The sequence below is a fragment of the Miscanthus floridulus genome, chromosome 18 (assembly GCF_019320115.1).
Source record: "Miscanthus floridulus cultivar M001 chromosome 18, ASM1932011v1, whole genome shotgun sequence".
NCBI classification, from domain to species: Eukaryota; Viridiplantae; Streptophyta; class Magnoliopsida; order Poales; family Poaceae; genus Miscanthus; species Miscanthus floridulus.
The window spans coordinates 73060624-73077215 of NC_089597.1; the positions used below are offsets into that span (position 1 = coordinate 73060624).

General features: G+C 54.2%; 2 protein-coding genes and 1 pseudogene across 2 annotated transcripts; 1 reads left to right on the top strand and 2 right to left on the bottom strand.

Annotated features, from left to right (window-relative positions):
• Positions 1-514: 514 nt before the first annotated feature.
• LOC136521814 (uncharacterized) lies at positions 515-1651 on the bottom strand. The gene is made up of 3 exons (XM_066515580.1): positions 1174-1651; positions 1030-1104; positions 515-953 (listed from the first exon to the last, which is right to left on the bottom strand). The coding sequence occupies exons 1-2, from the start codon at positions 1583-1585 to the stop codon at positions 1094-1096; spliced, it is 423 nt and encodes a 140-aa protein (XP_066371677.1). The 5' UTR covers positions 1586-1651; the 3' UTR covers positions 515-953; positions 1030-1093.
• Positions 1652-7783: 6132 nt separating this feature from the next.
• On the bottom strand, positions 7784-12630 carry LOC136521813 (cyclic nucleotide-gated ion channel 1-like; annotated as a pseudogene).
• Positions 12631-12800: 170 nt separating this feature from the next.
• Positions 12801-15580, top strand: LOC136521099 (pentatricopeptide repeat-containing protein At3g57430, chloroplastic-like). Its single transcript, XM_066514814.1, has one exon. It carries the CDS (start codon positions 12879-12881, stop codon positions 15489-15491), a length of 2613 nt encoding a protein of 870 aa, XP_066370911.1. The 5' UTR covers positions 12801-12878; the 3' UTR covers positions 15492-15580.
• The last annotated feature ends 1012 nt before the right edge of the window (positions 15581-16592 follow it).

Genomic DNA, 16592 nt, shown 5'->3' on the forward strand with positions numbered 1-16592 from the left:
ACGATAACACCATAAGGGAGACTCGGCTCTGCCTCTGCAGAGGTGCCCACCACGGGGCTCAAACAAGACTCAGCTCTGCCTCAGCAGAACCGAGCCTCCCTCGGGGGCTAGAAGGGGGGGACCCCCGTAAGTCCCAGGCACCATTTTTTAATCGTTTTTCGAAAAATTTTCTATGCCAAACTCTCTAGCGTGCTCTGACAAATCGATTGTAAAAAACCTAAGGACCGAAAGTCTGTCTCAGGGCCAAAAGGCCGGCTGAGCCGCGAGACGGCCTACGCCTCCGGGCTACGGCACTCCCTTACCACCTTTTTCCCGAGGGGCAGCTTAGGTTCCGAGGAAGTTTTTTGCAAGAAATATGTTCAGAGACGAGACAGAGGGCAGAGGCTCGGAAATACAATAAAAAACGATTAAAAAGCGTATACACACGAGTACTTTAAAAGGCCTCGACGGCCACAAGCGTTACGGTACAATAATAATTCTAATCTGTTTACATGACCCCTTTGGCCCAGGTCAAAACTAAGGGTCGCCAGCGTCGGCGAACGGCGTGGGAGGAACCACCTCCTCTTCGAACAGCTTGGCCAGCGCCGTGCCGGGGCCCTCAGCCGCCTCCATCAGCTTCGTGACCTCCTCATCGGCCTCCTCGTCATCCTCAGCCAAGACGTAGCCGTCGCTGACAGCCTCGAGGTCGATGCCGGCGTAGTGCGAGGAGACGACGGCTAGGGCGCGCTTGACGCCCGTGTGCAGCGCCATCTGGAGTCGCTCGCGCACTTGGCCGCTCAACGCGATCAAGCGGCTCCCAAGGGAGCTGCCCGACTCGACCCCCTCAACCTCCAGGGCCTCGCAGGCGGTACGGGCGGCGCTCTGCAGCGCGTTGTGCTCCCCGATCTCGGCCTCAAGCACCGCCTGCACTTCAACGGAGGCCTCAGTTGCTCGGGAGACCTCCTTCTCCAACCCTGCGCAAGACAAGCGGAATGGGATCAAGCACCAAAGGAAATAAGCCAAACAGGGACGAAGGCCTACGGGACTCACCCTCGGCTTTCTCTTTCCAGCCTTGTACCTCGGCCCGAGCGGCCTCGACCGCCCTGGAAGCCTCCTACTCCAGCTCTGCATCACATCGGGGAGTTAGGGGTCAAACGCAAGAAAAACAAATAAAACAAGGGGAACAGGGCTCACCCTCGGCCACCTTGAGGGCCTCCGCCAGGGCACCTTTCGTCAGCAGGTGCGCACCCTGCTCCGCCCCCAGCTGCCCAGCGATGGCCTTGGCAGAGGCCGTCACTTCTTCAGCCTGGGACCTAAAGGTGTTCTGCTCACCGGCCTCCCGGGTCAGCTCCTCCTCCAGCTCCTTGATCCGCGCCGCCAAAGGGGCGGCCTGCTCCCGAGCCGTGGCCACCTCGGCCTTCATATCAGCACAGCGAAGGCGGAGGTCCTCCACCTCCGCTCTCCACGCTGACAGAAGCTCATTGGCATGGGCGAGAAAGTCCTTCTGCCGCTGGAGCTGGTCCCAGACATACCTCTCCCGCCGGAGGAACATCGACTTCCCGAGGGACCGGGCCTCGAGCTCCTGGATAGGCAGAACAGGGGTCATGCACTACGAGAAAACTCAGAAAAAGACGACATCGCACGAGAAAAGAAGACGCGTACCTAGGCAACGCCGGGCAGATCGTCAGCCATGACGGGCAGCGCTGTCCGTAGCGACCGCTCCGCCAGCTGGCGGAATTGCTCAAAGGAGCCCCAGCGACTCCCCTCAGCCGCGTCCTCGAGGGCGAACAGAGGCTCCCCCTCAGGGTCGTCCCGGCTCCGCCACAAGACACGCGGGTGATCCCACCCACGGGGCTCGGGTTGTACCCGCACGAGGGCCGAACTTCCTTCGCCAGACGTCGGAGCTGGCTGCTCCACGGTGCTAGCCGCCTCGACATCCGCCACCTCCTTCCCCCAGGAAGTATCGTCGGAGGAGATCGAATGGACCTCCACTTCCCGGGCGCTCTCCTGCGACGGCGGCGGGCCTTGGACCGGGGGCAGTATTGAAGCTTGCCCCGCCTCCGTCTCTGCTTCCTGGGCCGCCGGCTTCGCCGCGCCCACGCTGGCCTCTGCCACCTCAGCCTCGGTGGTCCCGGGGGCTCCGGCCTCCGCCACCTCGGCCTCGGTGGTCCTGGACGCTCGGCCTCCGTCGCCTCGGCCTCGGAGGTCCGGGAGGCCTCGGCCGCGCCCTCGGTAGCCTCAGCGACAGAGGGCGCCTCAGCCCCATCTAACTCGCGGGCCTCGACCTCGTGGGGCGTAGGCTCCTCCTCCGCTTGCTCCGTGGCCGCCTCGGTAGCCTCTCCCTGGGTGACCGGCTCCTTCGGGTCGGCCCTCACCGACGCCGCGCCACGTTGTATGGTGGCTTGCGCCTCCACCACCCATTGGGCGGTGGAGCTGGTGCTCACCTTGAGCGCCTTACGTAGCGCCAGGGCGAGCACTTCTGCCTGACACTTCCGGCTGAAGGCAAAGCACCAACAAGGTCAGCATACGACCAAGGGACGACTGGGAAATGCTGCAACTCCATTGACAAAACACTTACCTCGAAAAGGGACACAACCGCTTTTGCACTGCGTCCCTCGTCCTCCGCAACGGCGGCGGCGGCGGCGAAGGCACGGCCTCCGTGTCCGCCGGTGCCGGCCGGCCCTCGCCGAACTCCGGCGCCCCCTCGACCCTCTACGAAGGTGGTTGCGTCGCCCCCGCCGCCGCCTACTCCACCTCCGCCGTCGAGCCCACCGGGCTGACGGCGCGCTTCCCTAGCGCCCGTGCCTCGGGCGCGTCGGCCTCGGCCCCGAGGCGTCCTCTCCTCCTCCCGGAGACGTTGGGCTGCTCGCCGACGCCCCGAACGCCGTCCCCCTGATGTCAGGGAGATGGTCCAGGATACCCCGCCCCGCCTCGCTCTCGTCGTCATCGCTCGAGGAATCCGACAACGACGGTGACGGGGACGGCTCCACCGGAAGACCCTCGTGCCTCTGCTTCCGGCGATGTTTCTCCAGCTCTTCGTGCTCAAGGTTCTTCCTCTTGCGCCTTGCCTCCTCGGCGTCCTTCCGCTTCTTCTGCGCCTCGGCGTGCGCCCGGTTCACCGCCCGCCACTCTGCGTCCTCGGGAACGGGCGGTGGGGAGGCTCGCACATCCCTCATCTCCTGCAGGAACGGCGAACACAAATAAGGGAACAGGAAAGTGCGAGGAGCGAGGAGGCCTCGAGGGCCGCAGCGGCGCGTGACTTACCAGAGAGAGCTACCCCCACGACGGGCGCATCGCGAACGGGGTCAGACCACTGCTCCTCAGCCGCCCCTCCACTGTCTCTCTCACCCGACGTAGAATCTGCTTGTCTGTTCCTAGCAACGGCTCGAGGGCAGCAAAGGCAAATGAAGGCAAGGTAAGGAGGAGAGGGGCTAGGCTCGTTACGTATTTATGCGGGAAGGGGGCAACGGACGGGCGACGAAATCGGGGAAGTTTCCCTCAGATCTGGCACAGTTAATCCAGATCCGATTAAACCGCCCACGCGCCCACCTTTTCCTTATTAATCGCGCACGTACAGTAACGTCCCATCCGCTGACATCACATCGCATCCGACCGCAGCGACGGCAGGCGTCGTTCCGTCTCCCCGAGAAACCCGCCTCAAAAGGCACGCCCGCCGTTGTCAGCCGATGGGAGGGGAATATCCCCCACCCGATTCCTTTCAGACTAAGGAACTGGGCACCGAGCCCGCTACGGTCCAGGGGTTCGAAGGCTGGGCCCCCGAGGGTCTCGACAGCCGCCCAGGACAACAGAGTCAGGGACAACTATGGGTGAGCCCATACATGGTCGAGGCCCGAGGGTCTCTGAATGGGATCCCACTGCAGGGAGGCACCGAGCCCCCGGGGCCCATCGAACGGCCCTGAGACCCACTAGAGAAGCCCTCTGGTACTTTTGGAGTGCATCTCTGGACCACCAGCCGACCCTTATCGAATGGGGCACGGGCCTCCACTTGGACTTACCCGATAACAGCTCACCGGAGGTGTCACTGCTCGCGCCCACCGAGGGTAGCCTAGCATACTCCACCCCTCCTTCCGAACGAAAAGGATGCGCGAGGGTCGCACAAAAAGACAGGGAAACTCCTGATCGCCCTCTCGCTCCGTGCAGAGGCTCGGGGGCTCTTCCTGCAACCAAGCCGAGACCCAGCGACCCAAACTCGCACTCGAGGGCTCGGCAAACAACCCCTCCTTCCGAACGAAAAGGATGCGCGAGGGTCGCACAAAAAAGACAGGGAAACTCCTGATCGTCCTCTCGCTCCGTGCAGAGGCTCGGGGGCTCTTCCTACAACCAAGCCGAGACCCAGCGACCCAAACTCGCACTCGAGGGCTCGGCAAACAACCCCTCCTTCCAAACGAAAAGGATGCGCGAGGGTCGCACAAAAAAGACAGGGAAACTCCTGATCGCCCTCTCGCTCCATGCAGAGGCTCGGGGGCTCTTCCTGCAACCAAGCCGAGACCCAACGACCCAAACTCGCACTCGAGGGCTCGGCAAAAACCCCTCCTTCCGAACAAAAAGGATGCGCGAGGGTCGCACAAAAAAGACAGGGAAACTCTTGATCGCCCTCTCGCTCCGTGCGGAGGCTCGGGGGCTCTTCCTGCAACCAAGCCAAGACCCAGCGACCCAAACTCGCACTCGAGGGCTCGGCAAACAACCCCTCCTTCCGAACGAAAAGGATGCACGAGGGTCGCACAAAAAAGACGGGGAAACCCCTGATCGCCCTCTCGCTCCGTGCAGAGGCTCGGGAGCTCCTCCTGCAACCCGGTCGAAGACCAGCAACCTGAGCTCGCACTCAGGGGCTCGGCAAAACGCGATAAAAGGGCATCGAGCCCGTTATGGTCCAGGGGTTCGAAGGCTGGGCCCCCCGAGGGTCTCGACAGCCGCCCTAGGACAACAGAGTCAGGAATGACTATGGGCGAGCCCATACATGGCCGAGGCCCGAGCAAGCGATCGCTCGAGATGCCCTAAGTCGTGTCCGAGACCAGCAGGGAGGTCTCTGAATGGGATCCCACCGAAGGGAGGCATCGAGCCCCCGGGGCCAATCAAACGGCCCTGGAACCCATTAGAGAAGCCCTCTGTTACTTTTGGAGTGCGTCTCTGGACCACCAGCCGACCCCTATCGAATGGGGCACGGGCCTCCACTCGGACTTACCCGATAACAGCTCACCGGAGGTGTCACTGCTTGCGCCCACCGAGGGTAGCCTGGCATAATCTACCCCTCCTTCCGAACAAAAAGGATGTGTGATGGGCGCACAAAAAAGACATGGAAACTCCTGATCGCCCTTTGCTCCGCGCAGAGGCTCGGGGGCTCTTCCTACAACCAAGCTGAGACCCAGCGACCCGAACTCGCACTCATGGGCTCGGCAAACGCAATAAAACCCCTCGCTCAAACACGTGAAAAGCCCCTGGAGGAATAAATCCACTCCTCCAGGGCCTCGGGGGCTACACCCGGCGGGTGCGCTCGCGCGCACCCACCGAGGCCTCGAGTACGAAACACCATCCCGCCAGGAGCTGCCGCGAGCCAAGTCTCGTCAAAACCTCGGGTAGAGCGCTCACGCTCTCCCTGAGGCTCAGGGGCTACTGTCGAGTACCATAAAAAGGGGTCCCCTAAGCAAAGACCGAAAAAATCGCTTAGACCCTGTCAAAATCAAAGCCAAGAGACAACCACCGGCAAACCCCCACCTTATCCGAGGCTCAGCTGGGCCGCCCGGCCCACCTCGAACAAAATCCGGGCCCACCCGAAGCGGGCTCGGCCCAAAATGAAACCATAAGGTCTCGGACGGGGTACCGATTCTCCGTCTCGCTCGAGGCCCCGCACGTAAGGCCTCGGATGGGGTACCGATTCTCTGTCTCGCTCGAGGCCCTGCACGTAAGGGCTCAGACGAGGTACTGATTCTCCGACTCGCCCGAGGCCCCGCCCGCAAGGCCTCGGACGAGGTACCGATTCTTCGACTCGCCCGAGGCCCCGCCCGCAAGGCCTCGGATGAGGTTACCGATTCTCCGCCTCGCTCGAGGCCGGCTCGGCGACAAACCCGCCGCCTCCGCCTCGACCGATTTCCCTGACAGAACGTCACGTCCAACTAACGCGACCAACCACTCCCGCGACGTTAGCCGAACGACGGCTCGACACAGCGGAGTGACCGACGAGATGGGAGTCGCATCAACACCATGTCGTCCGGGACAGGATGGGGCAAGGGTTACCGGCCGCTGTGCTCGGCACTGTGCTCACGACTGACGCCCGTACTGCACTGTGCTACCTAACCCCTGCTCCGAGGACAGCGCGGCGTGGGGAGTCAAGTCCGGGTACCTGTAGCCTCGGAAACAGTGTACAAGACCAACTACTCCCTCCGAGCCTCGGCAATCCGCTTCAGGGTCTCGGCAGCCTCGATATTCGCGCCCGCCGAAGCCCCCCACGATGGTTCAGCCTCTGCACCGACTGAGCCTCGGCTCTTTACGCTGTCGACATACAGCAACTGGCACGTCGTCCGCCATGCCCTGCGTCAAGCTATCACTGGGGCTCCCACGTCGTACAGGATCGGGCGTGACCAGCACGTCGCTCTAGTGCATCAAGGGCAAGACCACTCCGGCGACCATGCCGCCACAGTGACAAGCTACAGGGCTCGGACACACCGCCTCCGCTTACAAAGCGCTGCGTAGCGAACACATGTATCGCCCCTGTCCCCCCTTCAACTATAAAAGGGAGTGACCGGGGTCGTTTCTAGGGACGCTGATGCACGAGCTCACGGGTTCACGAACTCACGCATAGACGCACGAGCTCACGGGTTCACGAACTCACGCATAGACGCACGCACAAACAAACGGAGATTCAAACACGCACACGCGCAAGCAACGCGCAACACTCTGTAATACACACGCTTCCCCGCTGCCTGAGATCAACATCTCAAGCAATTCACACCGCTCCGCGCAGAGACCTGGGACTAGCTCCCTCTCTCGCCCTACTTGTAACCCCCTACTACAAGCACCTCGGTGCAAAGAATACAAGATCGATCTCTCAGACTGGACGTAGGGCATCTATTGCCTGAACCAGTATAAACCTTGTGTCTCTTTGCATCACCATCCAGGATTAGGGGCACGCAGTACATTTTCACTAGTTGGTTGAGGGCCCGCCGGTCCAAAACACCGACACGGCCGTACATTGGCTTCACTGTGGGCTATGTGAATACGTTCATGGAGGATCCAAGGGAGGATCACTGGCCGCGGTCAAACACCTGTTGTGCTACATCAAGGGAAGCTCTGCCGTTGTCTTCCCTAAGGGCGCTACAGCTCACTAGCTATAGAGATAGCGACATGGCGGGTGATGTCGACGGGTGGAAGAGCACCTCCAGTGTGTTATTCCTGCTTGGTTCATGCCATGTCGCCTGGCGGTCGCAGAAGCAGAAGGTGGCAGTGCTTTCTACCTTCGAGGCAAAGTACATAGCGGTGACCAGAGCGGCAAGTCGTGTGCCCATCGCTCTTGCAAAGAATCTTATCCTCCACGACTGGAGCAAGCACATCAAAATCAAGTATCACTTCATTCGTGATTGGCAAGGGGGAAAAATCGACCTCGAGTTCATTGAGATCGGCCAACAGCTCGCAAACATCCTCACCAAACCTCTCGGGTGTCTTTGATTCTTGGAGCTGAGGAGCAAGATTGGGACGGTGGAATTCAAGCTCAAGGAGTAGCAACAGGATTATGGGAACAATTGTAAGATAATATGTTGCCGGGCTCTTTGATTTTGCTGCAGGAAGTTGGCAATATGTCAATTCCTTGCTATCTTTTCTTCTCCACTCTCTACTGCTGCTAGTATGGCAATAGGCCACTAAGTCAAGGCTGATGTAAGCCATGTAGAGTAGTTGATTCTGATCTCAGGCATGGTACTAGCGTACCTTGTAGTTGTTCAACTACTACTCCTAGATGTATATAGTCTATGGAATGCAACACAGAGAAACCAATTCAGTTGGTGCACTTGTGCGTGCTGTGTTCTGTGCTCAACCCCTTCTACCTCCAGCCCAAGGTGTTGTGTGTGTGCGCGCGCGTGAGCTGCTGCTCACTTGTGCAGGGAGCCTGGGTGCCAACATAATTAACTCCCCGACCTATGAAATCATGTATTGTGCACATTAAAGTTTGTGACACCGTGCAAAGAACCCCTTGGATGGTATTGAAAAGTGGTTTTGCTAAGCTGGTAATCGACGCTGGCGGGATTTGACACCGTGGCACACAGACCCACATGTCAGCCTATTGGGTCACCTCCTCTATCGTGCTTATCTCTCTCCTTACCCAACTGGTGACTGCCGCCATAGTCTGCTTCGGTTCTCCATGGCGTCCACCGTGCCTACCTTCTCACCAGCGTCAACGGATGCGATAGTGGTTGCGCTCTCAAAGGGCATGTCGCACTCCATCAGGAAGAGGCGCTCGCAGAGGGTCAGTTTCTCCAACTCCAGCCTCGCAGCGCACACCTCCTAAATGTCTAGGGTGAACATAATTCCCAACTAAATGTATTGATATCAATATGTAGACATTTTAAAAAACAACTGATGGTAGAGTTTATATCAAAAGAAAAAAGGAAACAAATGCTGTACAGCTAACAGAATGCTAAAGTCCATGAACAAGGCCTTGTGAATGTGCCTGAAGGTGATGTGCCTGAAGACAGTGGCTGGATCTTATGTATTGGGTCTGTGTTGATCCGGGTCTGGAAAAGTAATATGTAAACAGCTGTTGTAATAGGTTGGTTATCTTCTGGTGTGATAAACTCTGGTGGTAGATACTTTTGTGGCGAATTCTGGTGGTTGGTCTACCCACCTACCCTTTCGGTTGTGTCTGAGTGCCTGAGACAGGTCTTTGTTCATGGTCTGCACTCTGCAGGTGTAGGATTCCTCGTTTGTCCCTGGTGCTGTTCTTTACAAACTTCTGTATTTCCGTTTTATGAATTGAAATGGGGTTATCCTTGGTTAAAAAAAAACAAGGCCTCATGAATAAGCAAATGAAAAAAAAAATCTCATGGTTTTTTAATCTACTTAATTGATTTCTATCGTACAAAAAATGACTCGTGTGTTGCTAATGCAGCCAGTTTACTGCACTAATGACAACTGAAATTAGATACCATCAGAGTTTTACAAATAGAGCACTTACATGGCTGGCAAGCATGTAAAGCAAAAGGTTGAAAGCAGCACCAGCCCGTGCTGTCTCTGTAATTACACCAGCAGACCTTGTGATTTGGAGGTATAGTGGCCTTATCCATATTAGCCAAGGAACATACTGGCATATAATTATAAGCATTAACACATTTTTGGCTTTCATAACCTTCGAGCCTTGAAGATTAGGTAGCACAACCAAAATAATAACCTGTTAACAGAAAGTATCATTATTTTCCATTGAGGGCAACAGACATATCATTAGTAGAATCTTAACTACTCCCTCCGTTCCAAATTATAAGTCATTCCAACTTTCTTGGAGAGTCAAAACATCTCAATTTTGACCAAAATTATAGAGAGAAAAATAAAAATTTATGACATCAAATGGTTACATTATAAAAATATAATTAATGAAGAATCTAATGATACTTATTTGAAATCATAAATGTTATTAATTTAAATTTGGTCAAAGTTAAGATGCTTTGATTCTCCAAAAAAGTTGGAATGACTTATAATTTGGGATGAAGAGAGTATATAACAAGCTACAAACATGCATAAGCCTTAACTTAATGCATGATCAGGACAGCCAAAGTACAGAAGAACCATCAAATAAAAAGGTAATTATTTTCAGGATACAAATTTATGAAAACTATCATTTCCAATGCGTGGATTATAATGTAAATCTGTAAATTTTAACAGGTCAAGATAATTTCTTATTAAGAAGTACTAGAAGTCCACCAATGGTAATAATTTGTTTCATGTATACCAACATGCTACCAAATGTAAAACACATTTCATATGATGCTATCAAAATGCTTTAGCAAAGAGCTTAACCAAAGTATATTGCAAAAGAACACATGTTATGATGCCATCAAAATTGTTCTGTAGACCAAGTACCTGAGGGATGGGTAGAATAGCAAAGACATCAATGAAAAAATATGTTGATAAGTAGTGCTTTGTTATTGCATATCTATCTTCGATTAAGACACCCCGCCCAAAGGTTGTAGGAGATGATGCAATAAAGCCTGTCCGGAATTGAAATATGATATGGAGTATGTAGAAAATATCTGTGAAAAAACGCAGGACACTTGCTGCCTTTTCCAACTTTCTATCCAAATACCAGCAAGGTTTTTCATCATTGATAACTGGGATATACAAGAACAATGGATCCACTGAAACTGCAAATATACATCATATCACAAATATCCTGTTCCATTTTTGCAGAAATGGCCCTTGAGGATGAGTGTTCCTGTTGCAGACTTTCTTTCCTCAAGCATTGATCTATTTGAGGTTTCTGAGTGCAAAAGATTTCCTAGCAATGCAAAAACCCTGGCAGTCCTTTCTTTAAGTGAACTGAATACTGAAACATCATCTCTATGTGGAGCAACTATGTTCTCAGAACTAACAGACTGCTCTGATCTCCAGTCCTGAAATCTGCACATATAATAAACCAAACAAAACAATCAGTAGTCAGGACAATTGTTGCATGTTAAAAGTTCCCCAAATCACCCAGTTCCATTCAAAAAAACTTGGCTGGCAATTGCCTTTTTTATTTCTTCGTCTAATAAAAATCACGGCAAAGCTTTTTCCGTCCTTTCTAAAAAAAAAATTGGATCCCAGTGCCTTTTATTTTAGTAATCAGGTTGCCAAAGGCCTAAAATTCTGTTCTTACTTCATTAGTCTAGTTGGGCCCCATCCATTAAATCCTGTGATAGACCAAAACTCCAATCTCCAATATGTGCAATGGTAGTGTGGTGTCGCAAGCTATGCTTGCATCAAGCCTCTTGTGGTCCCTTTACGTTCGGGAATGGGAAGTCCGGTATCATCTCTCTACTTTCAGAACCACAAAACCTCTATGATGGTTTTGATGCACAGAAAACAATGTTGGCTCTATACAACTTGCTGACATGGATATACATGGCATACAATTTCAGTCGTCAAAGGCATGGGTCAGGTTGAGAAATTTCAGGCACCCTGTGCCTTTCTGAGATGGATATAAATGACTATGCAGCTTGCATGAACATTTACATACATTGACATATGCACCCGAGCTTGGTTTTGCATTCTGGATCTTGGGGTTCACTGTTCAATTGGATCCTGCCTTGACCATGTGGCATGAGCCGTAGCAAGAATTGAACGTCAAGAGATTGGGATTGAACAATTCAGGAAAAAGGGTGCAGGTTAGAAGCCAGAAGCAAATGGTTGCCACCAAAAGCACATATTTTTGTGGGCATTTTCTGATGGCTCACATAAGAGACTTGGATAATTTGCCAAGTCCCTCTTATAACCATTCAGTCTGCATCTGATCAGATGGTCCATGTGACCATCTCCATGATCTAATTCAAATGCTCACTTGCAATAGACATGTTCCTTACCTTAGAATACTAACACATTATTCGAATGCTTTTGTGTTGCTAATAACATAACATGCTATAGACGCAAAAATACTTCGAAAAAATAATGTACTCTAGAGTCTAGAAACTATCTCAACTTCTCAAGCAACAGGGGATGTCTAACCTCACATATTTGTCCTCTCTTCCCATCATCATTTTCCTCGAATTTAGCTGCTAACACGAGTAGATCAAATCTTTAAGCGTGATATCCACATACATCAAGGTCCCGGATGATTATAACCACAGCCAAGTAAGAACACCAACAGTGGCATGCGAACTGTCCTGTAAAGTATTTTCAGTAATCAGAAGATAAGATAAAGAAATTTAGCAATGTCAAAACACCCAATTGAGATCCAGTATCAGAGAAATAATCTTTGATGATCTAATTGCTCCCAAACATAGCCTGGGAGTAGCAGCATAACCCACAACATTCCAAAATAAGCCTCTCAGTCTCAGAAATTGTAATAACCTTTTGTAAACTCATTGCCGCCTGAGCCCCACCGTGTGCGGACACACTTTCTTTCTTCCTATTAATGAAACACGTTCACGCTGGCGGGAAAAAAAAACTTGTATAATTAACAGCATGCCGCCACTAACGGCCTGAATTTGCCCTAAAATAAGGAAACCCCAAATCGCCCAAACACCAACCTACATGCCACAAGTTCCACCTAGACTGACAACGGATCAAAATAGAGCATGGCACTGAAGAAGAGAACAGCCAGCAGTACAGATATTTGTTCCCCGCATCAAAACCCAAGCGAAAGCTAGGGCACAATCCACCAGTCACGCGACACCAAATTGCGCGGAAACCAAGCACGCCCGCGTTTATCCGAACCGCAAAATTCAACGGGTTAGCGCAAAGCGGAAATGAATCAAACCGGAGGAGCAGGAACAGCAGTAGGTTGATTTACCTCGGGTTTGGACTTGGGGCCTTGGGGGCGCGAGCGCGTCCTTTCCCCTTGTAGGCGGGGCGGGGTAGGCGGGTGGAGAGAAATGCGATGAAGCTTCGCGCTCACGGTCACGGGGTCTTCGCCGCATGATGGTGGTGGACTGGTGGAGTGGTGGCGGTGGACTGGACGTGGCGGGCTGGCGGGGGAAGGACAGGAGGAAAACAAAATATAGGGCGTCGTGGACCGTGGACTCCACAGCAGCAGCCAGCAGGACGCCAGGACGGCACGACCCGGCAACGGCATTCGCAGGCTTATCCTGTCGTCATCCACACCCAAACACTCGACTCGAATGGACTCGACGCTGAAGCCGAGCTCCCTAGCCGGCTCTAGCTGAGCTCCCAAATCCGAATCGGCCAATCCCCTCCGGCGCTCCATGGCCGCCACGCCCCTCCCTATCACCTCCCCACCTCCGCCACCCACGCCACCCCTACCGCAGCCACCCACCGCCGCCACTATCCGCTCTCTCACTGCCGCGGGCAACCACGCCGCCGCTCTCCACGCGCTATCATCCCTGTCGGCGGCGTCCTCCTCCCACTCAGCCCCGCTCGACCGCTTCGCGCTCCCGCCCGCCGCCAAGTCCGCCGCCGCGCTCCGCTCCCTCACCGCCGTCCGGTCCATTCACGGCGCTGCCCTGCGCCACGACCTACTCGATGGGCCCACCCCAACCGTCTCCAACTCGCTCCTCACCGCCTACGCGCGATGCGGCGACCTCACTGCCGCGCTCGCGCTCTTCGATGTCATGCCCAGCCGCGACGCCGTCACCTTCAACTCCCTCATCGCCGCGCTCTGCCTCTTCCGCCGCTGGCTCCCGGCACTCGACGCGCTCCGCGACATGCTCCTGGAGGGCCACCCGCTCACCTCATTCACGCTTGTCAGCGTCCTGCTCGCGTGCTCCCACCTCGCTGAGGACTTGCGCCTTGGCCGTGAGGCGCACGCGTTCGCTCTCAAGAACGGGTTCCTGGACGGGGACGAACGGTTCGCGTTCAACGCGCTGCTCTCCATGTACGCGCGCCTCGGCCTAGTCGACGACGCGCGGACGCTCTTCGGCTCCGTCGGCGCCACCGACGCTCCGGGCGGCGGCATCGTCACATGGAACACCATGGTCAGCCTGCTGGTGCAGAGCGGCCGCTGCGGCGAGGCCATCGAGGTGCTTTACGACATGATCGCGCGCGGGGTGCGCCCGGACGGCGTCACGTTCGCGAGCGCGCTCCCGGCGTGCTCGCAGCTGGAGATGCTCTCCCTCGGCCGGGAGATGCACGCCTACGTCCTCAAGGACACCGACCTCGCCGCCAACTTGTTCGTCGCCAGCGCCCTCGTGGACATGTACGCGAGCCACGAGCGGGTGGGCGCGGCGAGGCGGGTGTTCGACATGGTCCCGGGCGGCCACCGCCAGCTCGGGCTGTGGAACGCCATGGTCTGCGGGTATGCGCAGGCTGGCATGGACAAGGACGCACTGGAGCTCTTCGCCCGGATGGAGGCCGAGGCCGGCGTCGTACCCAGCGAGACCACCATTGCGGGCGTGCTGCCCGCGTGCGCGCGCTCGGAGACCTTCGCCGGCAAGGAAGCGGTGCACGGGTACGTCGTGAAGCGCGGCATGGCGGACAACCCGTTCGTGCAGAACGCGCTCATGGACCTGTACGCGCGCCTCGGCGACATGGACGCTGCGCGGTGGATCTTCGCCACGATCGAGCCCCGCGACGTGGTCTCTTGGAACACCCTCATCACCGGCTGCGTCGTGCAGGGCCACATCCGCGACGCGTTCCAACTGGTCCGGGAGATGCAGCAGCAAGGGAGATTCACTGATGCCACAACAGAAGACGGCATTGCCGGGGCGGATGAAGAGCCGGTGGTGCCCAACAACATCACACTCATGACCCTGCTCCCTGGCTGCGCGATGCTTGCGGCGCCAGCGAGGGGGAAGGAGATCCACGGCTACGCGGTGCGTCACGCCTTGGACTCGAACGTCGCCGTCGGGAGCGCGCTGGTGGACATGTACGCCAAGTGCGGCTGCCTGGCGCTGTCGAGGGCCGTGTTCGACCGGCTGCCGAGGAGGAACGTCATCACCTGGAACGTTCTCATCATGGCCTACGGCATGCATGGGCTCGGTGACGAGGCCATCGCGCTGTTCGACCGAATGGTGGCGAGCGACGAGGCTAAGCCGAACGAGGTCACCTTCATCGCCGCACTAGCAGCCTGCAGCCACTCCGGCATGGTCGACCGCGGCCTGGAGCTGTTTCATAGCATGAAGAGGAACCACGGGGTCGAGCCAACGCCAGACCTTCACGCCTGCGCTGTTGACATTCTCGGTCGGGCAGGCAGGCTGGACGAGGCCTACAATATCATCAGCTCAATGGAGCCAGGAGAGCAGCAGGTGTCCGCGTGGAGCAGCTTCCTTGGAGCATGCCGGCTGCACCGGAATGTCCCTCTTGGCGAGATTGCTGCCGAGCGGCTGTTCGAGCTGGAGCCCGACGAGGCGAGCCATTACGTGCTCCTGTGCAACATTTACTCCGCCGCCGGCCTATGGGAGAAGTCATCAGAGGTTCGGAACAGGATGCGGCAGAGGGGCGTCAGCAAGGAACCCGGCTGCAGCTGGATCGAACTCGACGGCGTGATCCACATGTTCATGGCTGGCGAGTCTGCGCACCCAGAGAGCACGCTGGTGCACGCGCACATGGACGCACTCTGGGAGCGGATGAGAGACCAGGGGTACACGCCAGACACGTCGTCTGTGCTTCATGACATTGAGGAGGGCGAGAAGGCGGCGGTCCTCAGGTACCACAGCGAGAAGCTCGCCATTGCCTTCGGGCTGCTGCGGACGCCACCGGGCGCCACCATCAGGGTGGCCAAGAACCTGAGGGTGTGCAACGACTGCCATGAGACTGCTAAGTTCATCTCCAGGATGGTTGGGAGGGATATTGTGCTGAGGGACGTGAGGAGGTTTCACCATTTCGTGGACGGTGCCTGCTCCTGTGGGGATTACTGGTAGAAGAAACGTTAAATATATATCGTTACACAGACTTACAGGCCTACTAATTAAATTGTTCTTTACTGCTGCCTCCATTCTAATTTATAAGCCATCCCAACAATCTTTGAGAGTTAAAGCATCTCAAGTTTGACTGAAGTTATTGAGAAAATTAAAAAGATTTGTGACATCAAATATGTATACTATGAAAATATAATTAATGAAGAATCTAATGATACTTAGTTGGTATCACAAATGTTATTATCTTATCATATAAATTTAGTCAAACTTAAGATGCTTTGACTCTCCAAAATTCTTAAAATAACTTATAATTTAGGAGGGAGGAAGTTGCTCATAGCCTCATACTCCCTTCGTCCCTAAATAACTGTCACCATTGGTATGCGTGCCGCTTAACTCGATTTGTAAAAAATACGTGCAATATTAGTATCTCTGAATAAATTTATTAAAAAACTAGATTCAAAGACCTCTCATATTAGTTATGTACCATAAATATTAATATTTTTAATATATATTTAGTCAAATTTGTTTCTTGAGAAGCAAAAATGATAGATATTTAGGGACAGAGGGAGTACACCACCCGTCAGTGAAGAGTTTTATGATGTCGTTTCAAAAACTGTCATGTCATATAGAATAAAATAAAATATGGATGAAACACCCACTCTCAATGAAGAATTTCATTATATGGTTTCATAGACATTTAATTTCATGACTCAAAAAGTTGGCAATCGTGCTAGGAGAGTTTTATCGTTTCTTCTCTCTTTTTAAAAAAGTTGCCACATTATCAAAAACGCTTATGTGGCAGCTTATTAAATGCAAATGAAACTCTAATACAACTCCCACTAAGATTGGCCAAAAATATTTAGAATAAACTTATATACATATATTATAGTGCATAATCTGCATATTTTGTGCATACGAATTTGTAACTAATACTAGTTAAATGCCTATATGCGTTGCTACGGCCTCTTTACTAAATGCAACACCTAATATACGATCAATTAAGTTATAGATGAGTTCTTGCATGATCATTTACACTTTTTTGAAAAAAAGTAAAAAATGCATATGAATCATTGTATTAGCCACAGAAAAGAGTCGAATCTATAT